The sequence below is a fragment of the Chionomys nivalis genome, chromosome 5, assembly GCF_950005125.1.
Source record: "Chionomys nivalis chromosome 5, mChiNiv1.1, whole genome shotgun sequence".
In the NCBI taxonomy this organism is placed as follows: Eukaryota; Metazoa; Chordata; class Mammalia; order Rodentia; family Cricetidae; genus Chionomys; species Chionomys nivalis.
The window spans coordinates 20,616,423-20,641,081 of NC_080090.1; the positions used below are offsets into that span (position 1 = coordinate 20,616,423).

A 24,659-nucleotide genomic window follows, 5' to 3' on the forward strand; every position below is an offset into this window, starting at 1 on the left:
AGGTGAATCCTAAGAAAAGCATACACAGATTCACCTGGAAAGAAGAAATAGGTAAGACTTCCTAACAAAATTGGGAGTATGAGGGATGGAGAGAGAAGGGAAGGCAGAAGAAAAAGGGGGAGAAGTGGAGCAGCGAGGAGAACTTGAAAGAATGGGATAGACGAGATGCAGGAAGGACAGAGAAGAGAGCAAGGAAAAAATATTTTTATTGAGTGAGTCATCATGGGGCTAGCAAGAAGCCTGGTGTTTGAGAAATGGCCAGGAATTTACAAGGATAACCTCTGTTAAGACCCTAAGCAAAAGTGGAGAGGGTGTCTGAACTGGACTTGTCAGATTGATGAATATCTTAAATATCACCATAGAACATTCATCCTCAACTGATGGAAACAGAGGCAGAGACCCACAGTGGAGCACTGTAATGAGCTCCCAAAGTCCAGTTGAAGACTGGGAGAATAAGAATATGAACAAATAGGTCAAGACCATGATGGGGACACCGACTGAAGCAGTTTACCTAAGCTAATGGGAGCTCACCAACTCCAGTAGTACAGGGATGCAACTAGCATAGGACCAAACTAGACCCTCTGAATGTGGGTGACAATTGTATGGTTGGAACAGACTGCAGGACCTCTGGCTGCAGCACCAAGGTTTATCCCTATTGCTTGTACTGGCTCTTTGAAAACCCATATTCTTTGGATGGATACCTTGTTTATTCTAGATATAGTAAGGAGAGAGGGCCTTGGAACATCCTCCAATCAATTTGCCTTACCCTCTCTGAGGAGTGGATGGGGGGTGAAATGGGGGTATAGGTAAAGGCTATAGGAGGAGGGGAGGGATAGAAAACTGGGATTGGTATGTAAAATGAAAAAGGTAGTCTGTTTTCTTTTTAAAAAAATAATTCTTTATAATAATTAAAAAGAGAATTGAGTCATTTACTAAAGTTATACAAGACCCAAAGGAAGCCTTCACAGATTTCTCACAAAAATTGACATCAGCAGTAAACGGAATAATACAAAGTTTAGAAACTAGAAAATAATAATTGAGTCTCTGGTTCTGAAAATTCTGTCTCAATGCAAAAGTATAATTGGGCCTTTAAAGGCAAGGACAACACCCTTGGTAGAATGGATCTGAGATACAGTTAATACTGAATCTCAAGATCGTGATGATGCTTAGATAGGAAGTGATATCCAAAGCTTTGAGGAAAACTCAAAATGTTAAGGATTATAATTGTGGCAAACGTGGTCACCTAAAAAGATATTGTAAACAGGGAGTTCCTAGAAAAAATGTGTTTTTCTAATCATAATCCAAACAGAATGTCCCTTATTTCTGCGTATGCATATGGTGTGGCAAAGGCATTTATAGTAATCATAGAGGAAACTCCTTTCCAGGGCAAATAAAAAAAAAGTAATGCCTATGGTAAGAAACAATACTATCTGGATAATAAATAGTTATAAAAGAGAGAACAAAAATTCAGGAGAAACCATAAAGTGGGTGTTTGGGCAAGCCTGTATAAATGAACAAAGAGCAAAACTAAAAATTAGAAAAGAATGATGTTGTCATTGAAGGTCTGGTGCAGATGTAACAATAATTTACGGATTGGGATTTTATCGCAAGGAAAACAGAACGTGATATGGGTTGAATGTATAAGGCCAGAAAGACAGAAGGGAAAATGAAAGACGTATGTTGCTAACATAGCAATGAATTTGCAGGGATGTGATGTGTTATAGCAATGGAATATTCAGATTAACATTTCCCCAATCTTAGAAACAAACCATACATTAATATATGTTTCTCGAAAAATTTTACTATATATTATAAATAACACTCACCAATCATTCAGGTAGGAGAGAACTTCAGAATATCATGCTTGAGAGAGAAGTCTGACAGACATTAGACTGGTAGGCTGAAGACCAGTGCTCAAGCATTCCAGAGGAACCTTGATGACTTTCCAGGCAGCCAGTTGCTTCTTTCATTTCTCACAGTTTTTGGAAGTTGCTTTATTGTACTTCCTGCTTACTCAGGTAATATGATTTCCTTCTCAGGTCTCTGATGGAATTGAAAACTTTATAGTTATACTTTTGCTGTATACCAGATTCAGGGCCTTTGTCCTGGTTAAAAGAAATGTGTCAGATTTGTTGACTCTCCATGGGAAGTCTTACTCTCTTTGAGGGATGGATGGGGTGTTGAGTGCAGGTAAGGTGGCGGAGTGGGAAGAGGGGAGGAATGGGACCAGGGATAGGTATGTAAAATGAGAAAACATTATTTAAAAAATAGATTTTAAAAAGAGTATAATTTTTTAAAGAGTACAAATTTGAGAGACATTAAAAGATAGTGTTGGTAATGCAAGTTAGACTAGATAGTGAATTCTGTACAACTTTTGTACTCACCAAAATAGAGAAGATGTAGAGTATTTTCTCTGAATGTGTCAGTTGTTAAATGACTACACATTAGTGATGTATTATTGACTGGATATATTGTATAAAGTTATTGTACTTACAATATATAGTTTTTCTTATATTAGTTATATCATTCTTTTTACTTTAGACAAAAATACAGGAAATGTAGTGATATTATATTGTGCTTTAACAAGTAAAACTTGCCTGGAGATCAGAGTGCAGAGCTAGCCACTAGCTAATCATAGAGGTCAGGCAGTGTTGGCACACACCTTTATTCTCAGCTCTGTTGAGGAGGAAACAGGAAATCATGTGGCTGGACAGAAAGAGGAATGGAAAGCTAGTGGAGACAGGAGCTAACCCATTTCAGGCTGAAGAGTTGGAGAGTTAAGAAGTGGCTGTGGCTCACTCCTTTGTCTCTCTGCTCTTTCAGCATTTATACCGATGTCTGATCCAGTTGTTATTATTAAGATCATTTAGAATTCACCCTACACTACACTGCCTATCTTCTTCTGTCCAGGAAACACATTCAGTTCTTAGTGGCAGTAGACATCTGCTGAATTCACTTCTTGCCACTTCCTGCCTGAATGGAGAGGAGGGAGAAGTGTCTGAGTGACTCACCCTTTCCCTTTCAGATGTTAACTTTATTCAGAGGAATGTGTTCCTTAGTGACCCATGGGTAAGGCTTTTGGACAAGAAATGCTAAGTTTAGAACATCCATTTGTGAAGAAAATCAACTGAGCACAGGAGACTTTTGCTTGTTTTGGTAAGTAAAGTGTATCCTTTAGAAGACAATCCAGTCTTACTAACCAGGGAAATCGAAAGCTAAGAACATTGGGAGGCCTCACTTTTGCAATCCTCCTCTTCCAGGAATAGCAGAGTTCAAGACATTCAATTTGCTAAACTTGAAGTGAAGTGAAATGACTCAGACCATTGTCATACTTCCCATCTTTAAAAAATACTTCATGTTCTTGGCACTTGGGGGATTGCAACATCCCAACCCGATCTCTGAGAGTTTTGTCATCTTAATTAAATAAAACTAGCCTTGCATCTTGCCTGGGAGACAAGCTAGGATCTGGACACTGTTGAAGAAATTTCTAAGAAGGTGAGTCCTGCACTTGTTATGTAAAGCTCTATAGAACCCACAAGGGCAGGGTGGAAATCAGGGCTGCTTTCAAGGCCATGAATCCACAGCAGCTAGGTTCTGGATGCTTCACTAGGAAAGATGGTAAGCATCTTTATTCCACCCTTACTGGGGCCTGAGCCAGCACTAAGGCATTTTGATTATGGCAGATAATAAAATAACTTTCTAAGTATAAGTATGAGAAAATGGAAAATAATAAAAGACTTTAGATATCTTGCTGGAGAGTAAGAGTAACTTGGTGACTGTGGTGATTGACAAAAAAAAATAAGCTAGCGACATCAAAGAATACTTATTTCATTAAGTGAAATAATACTTAATGAAAATATATCAGGAAATGGAGCTGCACTCTAGTATTCTGTTAATGTATGACATGGGAGACAACGGATGTGTATAGTATGAAGTTCAGATTCACAGTTATTCAAATACATCTGTTTTTTATTGATTTTTATTGAGCTCTACATTTTTCTCTACTCCCCTCCCTGCCTCTCCCGTCCTCCTCAACCCTGTTTTTAATCATTCACCAAAATACTTATTATCTTTTACATCAGCAGTGTCTCAATCAGTGAGTTAGTGTCTGTCATCTTGAACATTATTTGTTATCTTTAGTTTTAGATAATTTGAATTTGCTGTTTAATTGTCTAGTAGAAAATATAGATGATTGAGAGAACCTTAATTAGAAATATATCTCTATTGCCTATTTTTAGAATCTTTCAAATGCTTTCCATGTACCCTTTGGAGTTCTTAATATGTACTTGAACAGGGTACTTTAGAAGTTGATTTCAGACATGTATATATGTAAAGTTATCTCTTTTGGTGAGTCACTTATGTTTCTCAAGCATTCTAAATAATTTTGCAAATGTTTATACCTTATTAATTTAGTAATTGAGAAATATACTGCTGTATCTATCAAAGTCTTTTGTGTTGTTTCAAACTCACAGATTAATAGGCTCTTTCACATGCACATGAAGAGGATGTGTGCATCTCGTCATTTTGATAAAAGATATTCAGTGTGGCTACTTATTATCTTCCTATCAGGAGACATAAAGTGCTTAGAAATATGATACATTATTATTGGTATATAAATTAAAAATTTAAGGTATTATCTCTTTCGAAGGGTATGTTTTGGTTGATTTCTGTCAACCTGACACTAGACAAAATTATCTGGAAAGAGATACCTGAGTACAGAAAGTTCTTCCTTTAAAATTGTTTGTAAGAATGTATGGAAGTCATATTCTTGATTAGTGATTGATGTGAGTGTTTAACCCTTTGGAAACATTGCCCCTTCTCTGCAGGCAGTCCTGAGTGCTCAGCAAGCCATGAGTATCAACCAAGCAATCAGTGTTCGTCATGGCTTCTGCTTCGGTTCCTACCTCTGGGTTCTAGCCTTGAATTAATGCTCTGGCTTCTTTCAATAAAGGACTGTGATGTATAAATATAAAATGACATAAACCCTTTTCATCCCATGTTGACTTTGATCATGGTGTTTTATCTAAGCAATAGAACAAGTAACTAAGAGAGAAATTGGTACTGGTCATGAAGGATATTATTGTGACACACCTGACTGTGTTTTAGGAAGGATTATGAATGAACTTAGTGACTCTGGGATATAAAACTACTGAGTGTTTAGAAATTAATGGACTACTGTGGGAACTTATAACGTAATGCAGAGGGCAGTGCAGATGCTGGAGGCCTGGCTTGGGAACATCAGAAGGAAGGATAAGTGTCCTACAAAGAAACTACTAAGGCGACTCAATACTTTGAATTACAAATCTGTGATTCTTGTCAGCTGATACTGAAGAATTGGCTGTGATTAAGAAGAGATCAGCATTATTGAGGAATAATCTGGGAAGTATCTTCTCACTCTCAGTACACAGAAATGAAGTTGTGGTCCGGAGCAGGAAAAGGTTGTATCTTTGCTGAAAAACTTTGTAGTGTGAAAGACTCACCCAGATGGTACTGGTTTTGGAGGCTTGCTGGAGTCATAGGGAATAGCTGAGGCTTACTTCTGTGAAAGGCCATGAAGAGCCCTTTATGAAGATATAACTCAGCTGCAATGGGGAACCCAGTATTTTGAGCTGACAGTACTGTGCGATGACCAACAGGGATAGCAACAGGTGTGGAGAGAGGTGTCCTAAGCGTAGGAGAATCACTGTGTGTGTATGGATGGAAGAGCAAAAGAAACGGAGTTGCCAAGGCTCATTGGAGATCAGAAAATCTTTTTATATTGTAGAATTTTAATTTTCTTTTGATTTTAATGGAATTATGACATGGTTTTCCCCTCTTGGAATGACAAGGTAGCTAACTTATTATTTTTTTTTATTTTGTAAGAGCTTACAGTTGAGATCCTTTGATATTTCATTGAGACATTGGGTATTTTAGAGAGGCTTTGGAATCTGGAAGAGATTTTAGGTGTTTGAAAGAGACTGAACATTTCAAGTGTTTAGCATTTTAGCAGTGAGGCTGAACACATATTGATGCAGGATCTAGTGAGCATAGATTCACAGTGACACAGATATATGGTATTGTGTAATATGGAAATTCTTTTGAGGTTGGGATTAGTCCAAATTCAAAAGCAATAACACTTCAATATCAAAATGAATGTTCTCATATACATGGGATCCATAAAAATTACACATAATCTTTGCCATCATTTATCTGGTTGTGTTTGAAACAGTTGTGTTTTCACAAGTACCAACCCCCCAAAAAACTTTTCTATTGTAATTTTCGCTGGGGTCTGGAGATAAGTATTATGTAAAAATTAGAATGCTGAAGAAGGGAGTTTTACTGTTGAGACCAGTTTTCATCTTCTCCTTGAATATGTAGATGATCGATTTTTTAATACCCTCCAGCAATTTTTATTAATCCATTACATTAGGGCTTACAGAGCATGTCTTTTTTTCATACTCGTCATTTTTTTTCTCATGTGTCCTTGTGTGGACACCAAAGAAGAATGGAAAAAGAACACAGGATTTTAACACTCATTGCACAAACTCTAAATACTGCAGCAATGATTGTGTCCAACACTTTTATTCCCCCACAACTCTCATTGGCCTAAGTCACCTAACATGGCTACTGGAGAAGGATTTCCTAAAGTTGTTTATTAATACAGAAGTTCTATATCCATTTTTGCACAGTGGTACAGCTTGTATTTAACTCTGTTTTTCTCACACAAGCAATTATGGACATTATCAATTTTGGTCATTCACTCACACAGGAATCACCGTTTTGAAATTGTCTGGATATGTATGTAATTCTTTGTCCATTTTTATGTTTTTGTACTGTCCATAATATTAGGAATAATGAGTGAATACAAAAAAATTGTTCTTCTAAAAGGATTAGAGTATATGGAAGACTACCACTTTAGAATAATTAAGTCCTTACTAAGAAGAGATCTACACCTGTCTGAAAGGAAGCAAAGTGATTATGACAGAATTCAGATTGCTGACCTGATGGAGGATACATTCCCAAAAGATGCTGGACTCTGCAAACTGATAGGATTTTGTCAAGAAAATAAAGATTTTAAATACCTTGTTGAAGATCTTAAAGCAGAGGAAGCAAAAGGTAACAAGGGGAAGCTCCGTGAACACTCATCCCTCCCCCATCCTTCCCAAATGTCTAGCTCCCTGCAGTGATCAGAGTTGATATGTCCCTTTCCCATTGTGTGCCTTAGAAACTATGGGGGTAGAATCTGTTCTGATGTCAGCAAGTTAACGATTTTGAAAAATCCTTTCTTACCAAGAAACTTGATATATTTCTGGGTAGACATCTTTTGCTTTGGAGGAAACTGAACCAAAAAGCAGTTGTTGAGATAGATTAGTGTACCCAACATGATAGAAAAACAAGAAAATGATAGAGTAAAAATTGAAAAAACTCATTTAAAGCATTTAAATAGAGAAAATTTAATATTTGATTAACAATGCATACCGTCTAATTTATTCCTTTTCTGTAAGAAATGTGATTTAATATTTAAGTAGATGCCCATTCTTTAAAGGTGTGAAATAGTTTCTCTTTATAAAGTCACTAGGTTTAAAAAAATATTGGAAATAATGGTACATAACTCTGACCCAAGAATTTAGCTAAAGGAAGTTCAGTCAAAAAGACCTGCAGATTGACTTACATAGAAAAAGTACTCTGAGTTACATAGGAAGATATATCCCCAACATAGAAGTCAAAATCCAATATTACTACTTTTATATCAAATATCAAATCATAATTCTTTTCTTTTTCTATGATTTATAATTGTCTTCTTTAGAACATAACCTATTGGTATTATCATAAAAGTTTCATGCTTTTAAAATCAACTTGTGGGATAAGAGGGTTGGGAGAGGGTTATACTGATATCTACAGAAGTTCCCAAGATGGAAGAGCTGATTCCACTACAACTGGGATGCACAAAAATCCCCTGAGGTGTGAATATATCTGACTTGGTACCACTGGTGGCCTTTTGTCTAGGTAGAGTCTCTGCAGCAGAAGAAAGAAAAAGCACAGACACAAATAGAGATGAAATAGTTCTTGTTATTGTTAAACGATATTTGATCATACTTTCCACCTGGAAATTTACTGTTTTTTTTTTTCTTAAAACAAAAACAAAACTATTTCCAGGTTTGTTGGGGCTCAACCCTAGCACACACTTTTAATCCAAGAGCTTTCTGCTTGAATTGCAAGCAGGATTAAGTAAAGTCAACCAGAGGTCAAGATTCAGAGCAAGCAACCAGTTGACAGGAAGTGTACATAGATTTTTTAAGAAAAAAAAAATAAGAGTAAGAGAGACTTAGCATGATGGTAAGCGAGAAGCATGGGCTGTAGAAGTGAGGGAAATTGAGGTTGAGAGGTTTTAGTTTGAGTTGATACAGGAAAAGGGGGACCATGGGATGCCAGTGGACTAGGAAAGTCAGCTGGATCCTTTCTCTGTTTCTGTGAGCTAGCTCACCCCAACATCTGGCTCCTGAGTCTTTATTATTAAAATTGAATGGTTGAGGTTTTGTTAAAAACAACATGAATTCGTTGTCTTTCTGTAAAATCTTTAATAAAAGTAGAATAAACTATCCATTTCAGTTTTGAAAACTGAAAGCAAAATGAATAATTCTTAATGAGCTTCAGCCATTTTCACCTATTTCCATGGATTTACTGTGATTTCTTTATCCGTATAGTTGAAAAACAAAAGAAAGGAAAGAACAAAACTGCAGTGGAAGGAAAGCAAGGGGAGCCCAGCAGTGCCCATGGTCTTTGCTCCAGTAATGCACCCTCTTCAGAGGTAAGGTGGCTGATTGCCCAACAATGTTTCCACTCAGGTACCACCCCTTTTTAATTCTTTAGGAATATGTAGGACTGTACCTATCTCGTCCAAGGCTCTGTAAGAACAGGGTTTGAAGTCGGAAATTCATTGTGACCTCTCACTCACTGTGTGTCATATTTTCCACATGCTCTAACTGGGGCAGTATGACCCTCCGACCCAAGGATGCAAACAAAAAATCAATATCTGTCTTTTTAAAGACCACTTACTGAAATAGCAGTTGCTTTGGGATGTAGCTCTTAAAAAGATTCATCCTAAATATGGGTTTTGTATTTCTGCACCCAGTACCACAAGGATAAATGGGGTGATATTAATGGAATTTTTCTACTCCTCTATGAGACACTGTTATATATCTTAGCTAGGGTTCCTATTACTCTGAAGAGATGTCATGACTATAGAAATTCTTATTATTTTTTTTAAAAAGACACATTTATTTGGGGCTTGCTTACATTCAGAGCGTTAGTCCATTAATATCATGGTGGGAAGCATGGCAGTATGCAGGCAGATATTGTGCTGGAGAGCTATCTGAGAGTTCTACATCTTCATAGGTAGCAGCAACAGAGAGTGACACTGGGCCTGGTTTGATCATCTGAAAGCTCAGTGATACGATTTCTCGAACAAAGTACACCTACCCCAACAAGGCCATACTTCCTAATACTGACACTCCCTGGTGATGAAGCATTCAAATCTGTGAGTCTATGAGGCCATTCTTACTCAACCCACCACACTATACAGTCCATCTTTTAAGGATGAGGTATGCACAATGACAAAAATTTAATTAGAACTCCATAATAAGCAAAAGATTCTTATGGTTCTGAGGATATTATGTGTTACCTTATACTAAAGCCATTACTGCAGACTGGGGATAAAACTGTATAGAAAAGCACACTTTAGCATGTACAAAGCTTGGAGTTCAATTTTCAGTACATGGGAAAATCAATAAGGAAAAAACATTTTTCTTTCTGAAAAAGGAAAAACAAACTGCAGAAAGTGAAAATGGCAAAAAAAGGAAGCTTAAACAAGAGCAGACTCAGTCTCTAGAACCTTCAGGAGGGAACACACAGAAAGATGAAGGTTGTCTCCAGACTTTTCAGAAGCCTCCAACACCATCCAGCAATTCCTCCAACAAGGTACCACTTTCCTCTTCCCAGTGCTTGCCCCTTCCCGAAGCTTATCACTGGACTCACCACAGCCTTGGAAAAATGTCTCACCGTACTACAAAGATTTCCCTCATGTTAGTAAATTGTTCATTATCCAATTATGTATCAGAGCCTCTATGGTATTAAAAAGGTAAGTACTTATGAAATGATTTCTACGGCTGTCAACCAACTTTCTGCTTAGGGTTCAGAAGGAAGTATAGAGGAGACAGATGGAGATGAACACTGGAATATATCAATCCCCAGTGCCTACTTTCTTCTCAGCCCTTTTCCCTTTGCTGGTGATCCAATTTCAGGGGTTATTCTCATCATTCTGTGTTCCTCTTAGCATGTTTTTTTGATGCATGCTGTTCCCTGCCTTGAAGTCTTTATCCCTGTCCATCATTAACCAGTAGAACTGAAGCGGTCATTTTTGTTACAAGTCAGATTCAGACCCCTCCCAGGCATACACTAAACTCTCCCAGACATTCCTCATCAAAGGAAACAGAATCTTGTTCCCAGTTTGATGCCTGTTTAATATAATTGCAACAACCATAGCCTTGAAAGAACTAACCTCTTAATCATGTACTTTATTGTATATGTCGCCTAGTCATCATGCATGTATTTTGAGATCATGACTGCAATTTACAGAAATGTCCTTATTTTCTTGCACGGTACAATTGTACTGAACCCTTGATATGACCAACATTTGATCTTTTTAAATGATAGAGTCCTGTTACTTAGCATGGGAACTCTTAGGCACATCTAATCAGCTGTGTTTGTAGATGATGACAGCAATACAATTGATATGTACACAAGTCTAGGAAATAGGCTACAGCTAGTAAACATTTTGGCTAGAATGGCATCAGCTTCACAGAAATTGTTGAATTTTAGAAGACTTTTATCTTGGATGATCAAAACCATAAAGAGAAACCAGTAAAAAGTGACCTTTACAGTTATACGAAGGTATTTGCATAGGAACTTCCCTTCACTTTTAAAGCAAAATTTATAGTCTTTAAAATTTTTTGTAGTTATATTTCATTGTATTTTAATAAATAAAGTTGCCTGAAGTTCAGAGAGTAAAACAGCCATACTGATTAGTCTTAAAGACCAGGCAGTGGTGACACATACCTTTAATCCCAGTAGCCACACTAGTGTGGGCAGTAGTGGTGCATGCCTTTAATCCCAGCACTGGAGAAGACTATAAAACAGGAGGAGACAGCTCTCTGACAGTCTCATTCTGAGATTCCTGGAGGCAGGATCACCATTTCGGCTTAGGTAGAGCTAAGAGTCAATGGCTGGCTTTTTGTTTTTCTGGTCTTCATGTTGAACCCCAGTTTCTGTCTCTAGGTTTTTTTATTATTAATCATGCTGCAGTTTTATACCACTAAGATTATGAAAGTGTAGTGAATTCTCTAACCAGATCTGTTGCCTGTACTACAAGTAGTTCTCACATATGTAGAAGTTGTATTTAACTGGAGTCATGTCATTTTAAAGACCTAAACAGAGGTTTCAATGAGTCCAGATGGTCTTCAGGCATCTTAGTTACTCTGTCAACTGAACTTCATCATAATTCAATAAATCCATCTAGGTGAATCAAGTTTTAGCATACCTGTCACACAATTTCCATCACATCATCTGAAGGTATGTGGGTTGGCTCCCTGCGTGCACAATAAGGATCAAATATTTGATGGATTGGAAAGTCTACATGAAGAAAAGTACAGAAATAGCCAGTTTTACTACATGCTTAGTTTCCCATGAAATGATACTGAGAATTGAACCAGACCAAGAAATATTTGGCCAGTTTTGTAAGATTCTTTGAGCTAGTATTCCATCCCAGACCAGAGAAAGTTCAATACCGGACTTTTAAGAGAAACTGTAATATCTAATAGTAAGAGTGAAGGCTAAGGTTAGAAGTATGTTCTAAACAATTCCGTCAGCCCAGGAGCAAGCTGGCAGGGGAAAAGTTCCCGTTACAGAAGGGAAAGTGAATAGAAGCACTTGGTCTCATTTTCAAAACACCAGCAAACAGTATTAAAAGTATCTCAATCCTATTTTTCTTTAGAAACAGAAAACCACAAACACCAAAAAACAGAGTACTCTAAAGACAGATGATTGGCAGAACAAACACCAGCTTCTAGGATTGTCAGCCAGCAGCAACTCCTCAGCTGCATGGGAAGGCCAGACTCTTCAGGGGCTCGCGGCAACAGCTTCTAGCAGCCTCAACACTCCCCAGACATCTCCAGAAACATGTGACTCTTTAAAAATATCTCAAGGCTCTCCAGCACCACCCTGCCAAAGTTTGCTAACATCTCCAGTATCAGACTCTAGCATCCATCCGAACTCTCCTGTGACCCTTACACAATCCAATCGTGTCCAATCTCCTTATGTACCTTCATCAACAGCATCCAGTAATGTCTGGGTCCCTAGTGTGTCTTCAGAAACGGTGTCCAGTTCTCTCAGTGCTCCTCAGATGTCTCCAGTAGCAGGGTCCATCAGTGCCCAGAGCCATCACCTACTTACATCAGCAGCATTCAAAAGCATGCAGGGTTCTCACAGTCCTCAAGTAGCAGCATCCACAAGTGTCCAAACCACTACAGAGCCTTCAGCAACAATGAAAAGCAAAGCCTGGGTCATAAAGATGCCTCCAGCAACAGCATCCAGCAGTGCTCAGATTCCCCGTGCTCCTCCAGAAGCAGTGTCCGGGAATGTTTACACCAGTCAGATATCTCAAAGAACAATGTCCAGTAGCGTTCAGCTTCTTAACTCTGTTACAGTAAAAGTGCCCAAGAATGCCCAGGTCCCAGGTCCCTTAGCAACAGTACCTGGTCATTTCCCAGCTACTTTACCATCACCAGCAACAGCTTCTAGTAGTCTCCAGGCTTCCAAGGTACTTCCACCATCAACATCCAACATTCTTCCAGATCCTCAGGCACCTATATCAGTACTGACAAGGAGAGCCCAGATCACTGAAATGCATCCAGGAGCAGCATCCACCTTCATCCAGGCTCCTCATGCTCCTCCACTGACAGTGTCCAGAAGTTTGTGCCCCACTCTAGTGCCTCAAGGAGTAGCATCCAGTACTGGTCAGGCTCTTCCCTGTCCTAAAGTAAAGGCACCTACATTTGCCCTGGCTCCCCAGATGCCTTCAGCAACAACATCTGAAAGTCTCCTAACTCCAAGGGAGTCTCCAGCAACAGCAATCAATGTTCTCCATGATCCTCTGAGGTCTCCAGCAACTACAAGCAGCATTTCATGCAGGGTAATGGCTTCCTACTCTCACAGTATAATGACAAAGATTAGCACATGCTTGCAAGAATTTTTCATTAATCTATATGGACACATAATCTTTTACTTAAATATTCACTATTTTTATTGTGTATAGTTACTTACCCTTCCCTACATTCAATTTTAGAATACTTTGTATATTCTACTCCATTAAGAAAATGTCTGACTCAGTGATCGCCTGATCATGCCTACTCTTAAAGAGTATGCTGAATCACGTGCGTATTTAATTTTGCACATTATACTTTTTATTCAAGGTGTTGTTTTCAGATTGTGAATCGCTGCTGCAATTATATTGGAAATGTACTTCCTGATGTTAGAACACATCAGTTGGTAATCACAGTTAAGCCCCATCACCCACAGAGTGAAGTCTGCCTGTTTCCAAGTCAAGGGTCAGCGAGTGCTTCAGTTATAGCTGCCTCCCTGCGCTGGGACCCAGGTCGGCCTTGACTGTCCTCATGCTTCCTCTTCCAGTTCTACTGTGTTGCCTCCATTTCAAAGTGCTCTCCTGATGCTCAGAAATGGATTAGGATACTTAGAAGGCAGGTGATCAAAGTAAAATGACCTCATGAACATTTTCTGGTCACAGGATTCTCGTCATTGCCTGTTATTATACAAAAAGAAGAACTACTAGCCTTAATCCTTTCTGAGTATAAATATTTCAGGGTATCTTCCTAGACTACCTACCTATCCCTATTACAAGAAATCTCTAATATTTAGTCCAGGTTTTGTAATCAAACACTTCCAAATGTTCCTAGAATAACAACTTAACTAGAGCTTGGAGCCTTTGGGTTCTGTCTCCACAAATATAAGTATAAACTCTTTACCTACCAAGTAATGTTTATATTAACCAGAATAACTAGATAATAATTCAGGTAAATAATCATTTTTCATTTTATCTAGATTATAGTATGGCAATCATTGTTTAGATGTTCTCCACTGTACTCAGTGGAATTGTGCCTTATTATCTGTCTGAATAATGCATGTTTATACTGTGTGTGTTTTATGTAGACACCAAGGAGGGGAAACATACCAAAGGAACCTGCTAAGGAAGAAGGATACCAACAAGGTCCCAAAGAAGTGATGGTTTTGAAAGTAACAGAACCATTTACTTATGATTTGGTTGATGACAAAAGGATGTTCCATGCCACAGTGGCGACTGAGAACGAATTCTACAGAGTGAAGATTTTTGATCCAGTTCTAAAGAACAAGTTCATTCCAAATAAGATTATTGCCATATCAAATTATTTTGGCTCAAATGGGTTTCTGGAAATTCGCGAAACTGCCTATGTGTCTGATGTAGACAAGAACAGAACCATGAATATCTCAAAAACACTGAGGAAAAGAGCCAATGCGACTCCTAAAATTAGGGATCTTTTCTCACAGGCACAGGGGACATATGTGAATGGAGAGTTTGTGGTATATAAGGTAAGTCATTGCGATACTTGGGAAATTCCTTTTGCAGTCTGAGATTTTAAGTTTTAACTTGTCACTGGAATTTGCTCAACTTATTTAAGACAGGAAGTAACTGCTCTTCATGTCAGAAAGAGATGAGTATGATTTCCTCCTTTGGGGATTGGGAGTCTCTTATTATTCTTCTCCACAAGGTAAAACCATGAAAAATCTTTAGAAATTGATTCATCAATAACTTTGGCATTTTCCTGGCTATGACAATCAATTATATCCATCTTATTCCTAGTCAATGTTCAGTTTATAGAACATTTTCCTTTTAGATGCTATTTCTTTGATAGCTTCCATACCCATATTATTGGCAACTCAGTTGCCAAAACATCCAAACTCAAAGCCTACATACAGTTTGAGATGATGAGAATAAAAACAAGAGACTATTTTGGCCCAGATTGAAGTCATGACCAACAAGCCAAGATTATTTCTTTAATGTGTTCTCGTTATAATATTCTTTACATTGTATCAAGCTCTTTTGATAGGGTGACTAATGTTTTAAATAATGAAAGGAAGAGGAGTTTAACAGTCTAGTTTAATTTCACAGTTTATAACTAGGCACAACAAAAGTGAGGAAATTCTAGGAAATCTAAGACTTTCTGGTGTTTCTTTGAGTGCCAATGCACCAATTCATTAGTATTCTTGTTAAGTGTATGATTTCATAATTCATTGTTTATGAATCATCCGCGGCTTTTTAATTTATCTATGCTGTTATTGACTGTGCTGGTGCATTCGGTTACACAATTAAAAAGTAAACTAAGTGGGAACCAAAGTTAAATGCCAGAACTAAAAGCTGTAGATTCAACCTATGAGGGGTTAGGAAGGGGTAGAGTGAACAATGTGTGCACTGAGCAAATGTGATCCATTTACAAAGGAGGTATGTGTGTGTGTTTGTGTGTGTGTGTGTGTGTGTGTGGTGAGTGTATCAGTCTTTCTCTCTGTCTGATTGTTAGTCCCTATTTGTATGTCAGTGTATTTGTTTCTCATACTATTTCTTATTTCTTGTGTGTGTCTTTTTGTTTCATTCTTGTTGATTTTCTTCTTTATTCACATGTTTGTTTCCTTAAGAGAGAGAGAAAGAAGCAGTGGAGTTGGAAAGGTAGGGAAGTGAGGATAATCTAGGAGGAGTAGGGAAGGAAAAATTATGATTAGATTACGTTTCATTAAAATAAATTTATTATCCATAAAAATTAAAATACATTAAATCAAAAAGACTTAGAGTAGTGTTTCTTAGACTGACAATGGGCCACAAGTAGCCTTTCTTCTCAGACCTCCTGGAGATGCCTAAGAAACCTGCAATGGTAACTAAAGGGTTATTGCTGTTTTTATTCTTGTTTTCATTTATAGTCCCTTAAGAAATCTCAGATATTCTTATATGTTAGCATAGTACTTTGAAATATATTTATTTTTTTCCTAAAAACACCAAGCAGAAAAAAATCATCAAGTAGGTAAAACATAAGAGTGGCTTCCAAGGGCTGCAGTGATGACCCAATCATTAAGGCTAGGCCCACAAGGCTCCAAGAGGGATTTCAAAGAAAAGATTTGTTCACTAAAACATCTTAAACTCTCTTGTGCCTGAAAACCTTTTTTTAAGTTATTTATTTTGTCTGTGATAGATGGGAAGAAACACAAAAACTTTTAAAGTAGTGTGAAAGTCAGGAGAGAAGCTCCACAACTGAGTTCTCTCTTTCTACCATGAGTCCTGCACATTGAGCCAAGCTAATCAGGCTTGCCAGCAAGCCCCCTTCTCCACTGAGCCATCTCACTGGCCCTTGTGCCTGTGATTCTAAACCTAAGAGCCATCCTTGCCTTGGCAGGAACAGGTTTATGCCGACACTCTTTATTCCTCATAGAGGTGACAAGCTTTGACACATTTCCTAAAAGATGAATGTTAACTTGCTTTTCAGAAAACTGAGAGTAATTCCTCCATTTACTATGGAATTGAAGATGATACAGGGATAATGGAAGTGGAGGTCAATGGAAAATTGACCAGTATAAAGTGTGAGCCAGGCCAAAAACTTCGACTCGTCTGTTTTGAATTGTCCTCGAGCAAAGATAAATGGCAGCTGAAGTCTGTAAGACATAGTTACATACAGGTGTGTGCTCTGGAATTTAATATTATTAAGAATCATTTATATATATGATTTCATAAATACATATATATATATCGTGAACTTGACTGTTGGCATTACATAGACAATCCAACATAAGAATAAAACTTAAACTTTTCACATTTCTTAATAAAGTTCCTTCCAGTATCTTTTAAGTATATATTTCTAAATCGTAATAAAGAAAATAAATTCAAAAGTTGTTATATGCTTAGCTAAATGACAAAAAAATCTCCTTTATCAAAGCAGAGAGATAATTTGAGAAAACTCAGGTTAATTAAGATGTTTGTTTCATATTCTGATTCTTTGATTTTTCAAATTGAACAAAGACTAAATCACGAAGAGCCTTGGAGCCTTCATGTATAATATTCAAATACGGTCTGTTGCACGCATGATGTACAGAAATCATAAGTTCCCAAGGATGCCCTGGGATAATCAGACCACAATGTGCTAAAATCCACAATCCTTGTCATACTTACACATTGTGTGGGATTCATTTTACACTTTAAAAAAGGCCACTATAATCATGTGAACAGAAGAAATAGAAGGGATCATATGTTAGTTCACACAGAAACTCTCTTACAGCACCATGGTTCTCACACCACCAGCCAAAGTTTCAAACCTTCCCCCATGGCAGCTGCAACAGCAAAGTCCTTTCTCCCTCCTCCCAACCTGCCCGTTCAATGAGACTCTGCAACTCAATCTCTACCTAAGGGATGACAGCTCTTTCCTCTCTTATGGAGCTCTGTGTCATAATTGGGCCTTCCATCTGTGCTCAAGTCTGTCGGAGTGACTAGCTACTCTCATAGTCCCAAGAAGGGAAAAAAGCTGACTCCAAAGAGAGAGAGTCATTTAAGGAGACAGACCAGTGAGAAATGGGGTGTGACCCATAGGGACTCGTCAGTATGAATATAGAGAGTGTTTGGAGCCATTTGTATTTCACTTGATCTGACCTCATCATCTTATTTTTTAAGGTCATCAATGTCAGAAAAAACGTCCTTCAAGCCTGATTCAGATTAGAAAACCTGGATGCCAAGGATACTATTTACTAAGAAAATATCCAAGTCCAGAAAATAAATGTATATATGACCTGTTGAAACAACATACCTATAAAATCCAGCTCTTAATTATAGGAAATGGTGCTCTTAGATCCTTTATACAATTTTGTATCATGTAAATTCCATGTTTTGTATTTATAACTTTTATCACTTAATCTATAAAGTTTTATATATAAAACTTGATAAAAAAAACATTTTCTGTAAAGCAGTGATTCCTTGGGAATATATTTCAACCATTTGAACATTGCTGTAAAATACAAAGTTAGTGTACTGCAGAAAAAAACTGTAGCATATAGGCTTCATGCGTGATGTTACGGCCAAAGCATGTTCAAAAACAAATAGACTGTGTTGCCCAGAAAGGGCAAAGCATGGGGAACAGTTTAGCAACTTGAGCCTCCACTTTTCTTGTTTGATAACCACAATTGCACTTTCCAGCCAGAGACCATTATCTGCATCTACTGTATACACACATTCTTCTACCAATATACCTGAAACCTATTGACTGCATGGACACTCAAATATATAAAGTTGCAAATATATATATTTGGGAGCATGTATAAGACAAACTGTACTCAAAGAGAAATTTTATGATGACTATCCTATTTACCACCTCCTTTCTCTGTATAATTGTGTATAAACAAACAAAATAAAATACTGTGTGAAAAGGGCATGTACAGAAAGTCAATGCCTACCTAATCTAGTCCTGTCAGTTGGAGTAAAAATTCACCCATGTAACACTCCCACAGCACCCCAACTCCTTCTCCTAAACCCCATAAAAGTGGCTCCAAACAAAAGCTGGGGCCCTTGAGCATCTTTCCTCATGTGACCACTGTTGCTCTTCACACATATTCCTGTCTGCTCTGTACGGCCACTGTGCTTTGAGCAAAATTTCACGGATTCTTTAAAACCTATATGAGCCTTTATCCCAAATCTTTGAATGAAAGGGGAAGATGTTGGAAAAACATAGCTTAGACCCTGACCATCACCACATCCTGTAAGAAAGATACAGGAAGAAATCGCACCAAATGCTGAAGGTTTGGTCTTGGGTTCCCCAGCTTGCAGATCTGTGAACATTACATTTATCCCCTTTATAGAACACTTTATCAGTAATGTCCTTACATAAAACAAAACAGACTCAGAGAGAAGAAAATCATGACTTGTTTTTAATAGTACGAGACAGGTAATTTTATCTTATATAGACATAAAGTTTCAATTTATATAATCTACGAATGCTTTGCAACAAAGATGAGAGTAACAGTGCCAAATCTACCTGTACACAGTAGACTGGAACCATCCTCTATCTGCGTTGCATGACAATATTCTTGGAGAGATGTGAATAACATATCTATTCACCCCAGTTCAGATCTAACTAAATTCCAATTTGGTGAACCAGTGGGATTTATTTTTACTGTGGTTCTTTTGTGAGTATTGATGATGTGTTACTCACACGAGCAAAAATGACAGCTGTAGGAATTCCACTGCCAGTAGCCTTTAAGTCACCCACCCACTTGAGCGTGGCCTCTTATTCTATATATATGCCAATGTAAAGCTAATGTCCAGCCTCTTTCCCGGCTGCTGGATTTGGTTGCTGTTCCCTATTCAAGCAGAAGATTGTGATCTCTGAGTCTACCCCTAAATAAATAACCTTTTATTATATTCCATTCTGAGCTAGTGTGGGATTTCTTTTATAGCATCCTTCTTCGTCTGGCTCCCACACGGATTCAGACTCCATACCTACCGGGTGTACCAGCTTAAAGGCCTAGGTCCACAGCCCAGAAAGTCTCCCACCCCCAGCTGTTTGACTTGCTTTTACCTAAGTGTTTTTTTTTTTTTTTTTTTTTTTTTTTTTTTTTTTTTTTTTTTTTTTTTTTGTAGAATCATGCAATAGCAGAGCTAACTGCTTGCAGTGACTTGGAATTTTCCCAAGCACCTGCACACCCCAACCCTCCACTGCCCTGTTGCCTTCTAGGTTCCCTGCCATGTGGTGATTTGCATAGTTTCCAGTTTGTGCTTGCTGCTTATGAGTTCTAGGCTTTTTGTTCCATGTACGGAATTGATTTGATTGCTTTACTATGTCAAGCAAAGCATATTTCTCAATATTTAACCAGTACCTAGGTGAGAAAGCCAAAGCAGCTTAGAACTGTTCTGGCACCAGGTTGCACCGCTACTTGCAACTTTGCAATCATGACATTTACTGGACAATAAAGATTATTACACCTAAAACAATTTACTGGACCTCATACCAGGTAAACATTCTATTAATTAGCAAATCAATATAGTAATATAATTACAGACTACATTACCATTGAAACTTTTAGTAACTTTTTTTGCTGATATTATGGATTGTATTCTGCAAAGCTTATATGGTTATTGTGATACATCCATTTATTAGATATTGGGACTCAGTTTTTTCTTCATATTATATTCGTAAGAAAATGGTTTGATAACAGAGTCAAGAATGAGGTACTTTTAGAAATGATACAGTCTTTATAGACTAATAGTGAACAGCTAGTTAACAGGATTAATATCAAAAATCAAAAGTTACCAGAAGAATTAATATTATTAAAAAGAGTAACATTAATTTGACAGACAAAATTGAATTGATGCCAAAGGATACTGAGAAATTTTCTGAAAGAATTCATACTGTTGAATTTGACAATCAAAATTTGTTAGAGTTATGATAGGTTAGCTGATAGAGTATCACTCCAGGATGGCAATCTGCACCCTATCCAAGTAATGTCCAAGGATGAGGTGTTATCATTAAAGGCAAAACTTTAGACATTGGAATCACATGGGCAAAATGAGGACCACAGGTTATGTGCCTCAATGAAATCACTAGAAATATATACAGGCCAGAAGATTAAATCTTTACAAAATGCAGTGATAAAAATATTTGAAACAATTGAGGAAATTATTGGAGTTGATGAACAGGGAAAGAATGTACAAGGACAGGATTCAACACTGTGAGTAGCTATCAGACATGACTTACCCAGGGTTTTAGCTTCCTACCCTGTAACATACTCTGAAAAAGTATCAAGTTCTAAAGACCCAAAGGGATCCAAAGAAGGTAAATGGATACTTATAAAAATGAATGATCGAGACCAGCCTGGTCTACAAGAGCTAGTTCCAGGACAGGCTCCAAAACCACAGAGAAACCCTGTCTCGAAAAACCAAATAAATAAATAAATAAATAAATAAATATAAAAATGAATGATCTAAAACAAATTAAGCAAGCTGTCATAAATTATGGCTTGCTGTCATAACTTATGGCTTGCATTCCACATTCATTAGGGAGAAGATAAAGACATGGGTTTCTAGCATTACAGATATGTCACATGACTGGCTTCAGTTAGTTTCAGCAGTCCTAGATGATGGGCTTCAACTGATGTTTAAATACTATTTCAGAGAAGAGGTTAAAATTTTAGAACAACAGAGAAAAGCAAAAGGACTTGACACTTCCCAAGATCAAATTCTTGGGGAGGGCACCTATGCGGGCCCACAAGTTCAAGCTTTTTATGATGAACAAATCTTTTCCCTATGCCACAAAGCAGCCTTAAATGCTTAGGACAAAATTTAAGAACTAGGAAAATAAATTGAATCATACACAAGGGTTAAACAAGGTCAGAGAGAACCCTTTAGTGACTTTTTACAAAGACTAAGACTGTACAAATAGGAGTAACAGACCCAGATGCTAGATGAGTACTTATTAAATCTCTGGCTTTTGAAAATGTGAACTTAGAATGCAAAAAGATACTTGGGCCTTTAAAGGTTAGATGGGCACCAGTGGATGAATGGATCTTGTATACAAAGAACATTGAGAAATTTGACTATAGTACTGAATCTTTGGTAAAAGAAGTAATTTCCAAAGGAATGAGGAGACATCAAATGCCAAATGTTTAAATTGTGGTAGAATAGGACATATGAGAAAGGATTGTATACAAGGAATTCCTAGGAATAATGTCTCCTCTGAGAGTGGCAAAAATAGGACTCAGCCTTCAGGTATACGTAGAATGTGTGACAAGGGCCAACATTGGAACAATGAATGCAGATCAACAAAAGACAGACAAGACAACCTGATACCATCAGAAACTTCTTGGGGGACCTCTTGCAGGCCCCCAACTCAAAATCACTCTTGTCATTCCCAGTCACTGTGGAGGACATGTCTCACCAGGAAAACTGAAAAATCTAATGCCTTCTGTAAAAAACCACACTGTTATAGATAGTGGCATAAACATGAAGAATAAGTGAAAAATTCCAGTAGGAAATAGGAAATGTATATTCGGTCAGACTTCTATAAATGATGAAAGCCAAAAGCTAAGAGTGCATATAAATGGCATTGTAATTGTGGATTTCATAGACACAGGTACAGATGTGAGTATCATTATTCCAGAATCTTGGCATCCAAATTGGCCTCTTCAAGAAGCAGATGTTCAATTACTAGGAATTTGAACCTTATATCAAGTGAAACAAAGCACAAGATGGGTTGATTGCATTGGGCAAGAAGGACAGAAAGGAAAGCTGAGGTCATATGTGGCTAATATTGCAGTGAATTTATGGGGTTATGACCTGCTGAGGCAATGGAATACCCAGATTAACATTCCTGCAGTCTCAGAAACTCATAATTCTGAAAAGGATATTATAAAGTACAATACCCAAAGATGACCAGCCATTCAGGCTGTACAAGAACACAAAGCAGCTAGCAAACCTTTAGGGGTACCACTTTTAAAATGTTTAACTGAGAAACAAATATGGGTTAAACAGTAGACGTTGACAGAAGATAAACTGCAGGCTTTAGAACAGCTGGTATAGGAGCAACTGGATGCTCACCATATTGAAGAATCAACGAGCCCTTGGAATTCTCCTGTATTTGTTAAAAAGAAATCTGGTAAATGAAGAATGGTGACAGATCTAAGAGCTGTCAATAAGGCAATTCAACCTATGGGCCCTCTACAATCTAGAATTACTCTGCCTTCTCTATTACCAAAAGGATGGCCTCTTATAGTTATTGATTTGCAAGATTGTTTCTTCACTATACCCTTACAAGAAAGGGAGAGAAAAAAAATTGCATCCACAGTGCCCACTTACAATAATTCTCAACCTACTAGGGAGATGCCAGTGGACTATCCTTCCACAGGGAATGCTCAATAGCCCCACCCTATTCTAATAATTTGTAAATCAGCCATTGGAAATAACACATTAAAAATTTCCTAAATCTATAATTTATTATTACGTAGGTGACATTTTGCTATCTGATTTGATTTAAAGATAGATGCTTTAGAAAGAATTTTTGAAGAAGTAAAGAAAGTTTTGTCCAAATGGGGATTATAAATTGCTCCTGAAAAAATTCTGAGTTTTGAACAAAAGAAAAAGTAGGACACCTGGTACAAAGATGGCACCATTATTAGGGTTGTAACCAACTGATTTTTGATTGGATTTAAGGCCTGATACACAAGAGAAAATTTATACCTCACATTATATGCTTCATTAAAACCTCTCACCTGGAGGGTAGTAGGCCCTAGTGAGAAACCTCTGTTGCAAGGTATTTGATTACATTATGCAAAAATATATAACTTGGATTTGCATGACAAAAAGCTGAACAACCAATAGCTAGACAGGATTTTCAGAACACAGAGGATGTTGGGAAGAAGAGTGGCAGAATTGTTTGAAGATATGGAGAACACATGACATGTAGGAGATGAAGTAACAAGCCATAAGCCATGTGTCGGTAAGTACTTAATAGAAGTGGGTTAATTTCAATTATAAGAACTAGCTAAAAACAAGCCTGTATCCAGAGTTTTTGTCCTACCTGGTCCCACAGCTGTTCATTCCCAAAACACACAGAGGCTTAAATTAATTATTGTTTGACCTATTAGCCCAGTCTTATTACTGACTAGCTCTTACAACTTAAATTAACCCATAATTCTTGTCTATGTTTATCCATGTGACTTGGTACCTTTTCTCATCTTGTTTTCTCTGCGTCTGCATCTGACTGCAGACTGAGACTTTTTTCTTCCCAGAATTCTAGTGTGGTAACCCCACCTATACTTCCTGTCTGGCTACTGGCCAATCAGTGTTTTATCAAACCAATAAGAGTGACAAATCTTTACAGTGTACAAGAGCTTTATCCCATAGCACAAGCCTAAGCTATAGGCCAAGTTTTTATAATTAATACTAATTCTCCATGTAGTGATTTGGGAGCTGACTGGCAGGACAGAGAAAGACTAGCTACAAACCTTACAAATTATTGTCTGTTTTCTTTTAAAATGTTTATGTATATAACCACAGGTTAGTGCTACTCATAGCCTTGGTCACAGAAGCTTCTTTTTGTTGTATGTAATTTTACTATGTTAAATTTTAAAATACTTCCTTTTTAATTATGCAAAATGGAGAAATGTGCAATATTTCTTTACACTGTATGAATATATGCAACTCTGATTTATTTAATAAAGAAGCTAACCAGCCAGTAGCTGGACAGAAAAAGATTAGACAGGAGATCCAAACTAAGGACATTGAAAAGAATAAGGACAAAGTCAGGAGTCAGGAGCCAGCTGCAGAAGAGGCAACATGGGAATTTCATTGATGTGGTAAACAGGTCTTAGGGCAAATGTGTTAATTTAACTTGTAAGGGCTAGTTAGTAATAAGCCTGAGCTATTGACTGAACATTTATAATTAATACTAAGTCCCCTGTGTGGTTTTTTGAAAGCAGCTACAAGGACAGGAAATCTTCTTCTACAGAAGTTGCTATTAATTCCAGAACAACTGTACTAACCTAACATCAACACC

At 37.5% G+C, this 24,659-nt stretch overlaps 1 protein-coding gene across 1 annotated transcript; it reads left to right on the forward strand.

The window, feature by feature from the left end:
- Positions 1-6,833: 6,833 nt before the first annotated feature.
- On the forward strand, positions 6,834-19,475 carry LOC130874559 (gamma-interferon-inducible protein 16-like). Its single transcript, XM_057769939.1, has 7 exons — positions 6,834-7,095; positions 8,685-8,788; positions 9,799-9,957; positions 12,029-13,225; positions 14,260-14,676; positions 16,617-16,805; positions 17,792-19,475. The coding sequence occupies exons 1-7, from the start codon at positions 6,834-6,836 to the stop codon at positions 17,825-17,827; spliced, it is 2,364 nt and encodes a 787-aa protein (XP_057625922.1). The 3' UTR covers positions 17,828-19,475.
- The last annotated feature ends 5,184 nt before the right edge of the window (positions 19,476-24,659 follow it).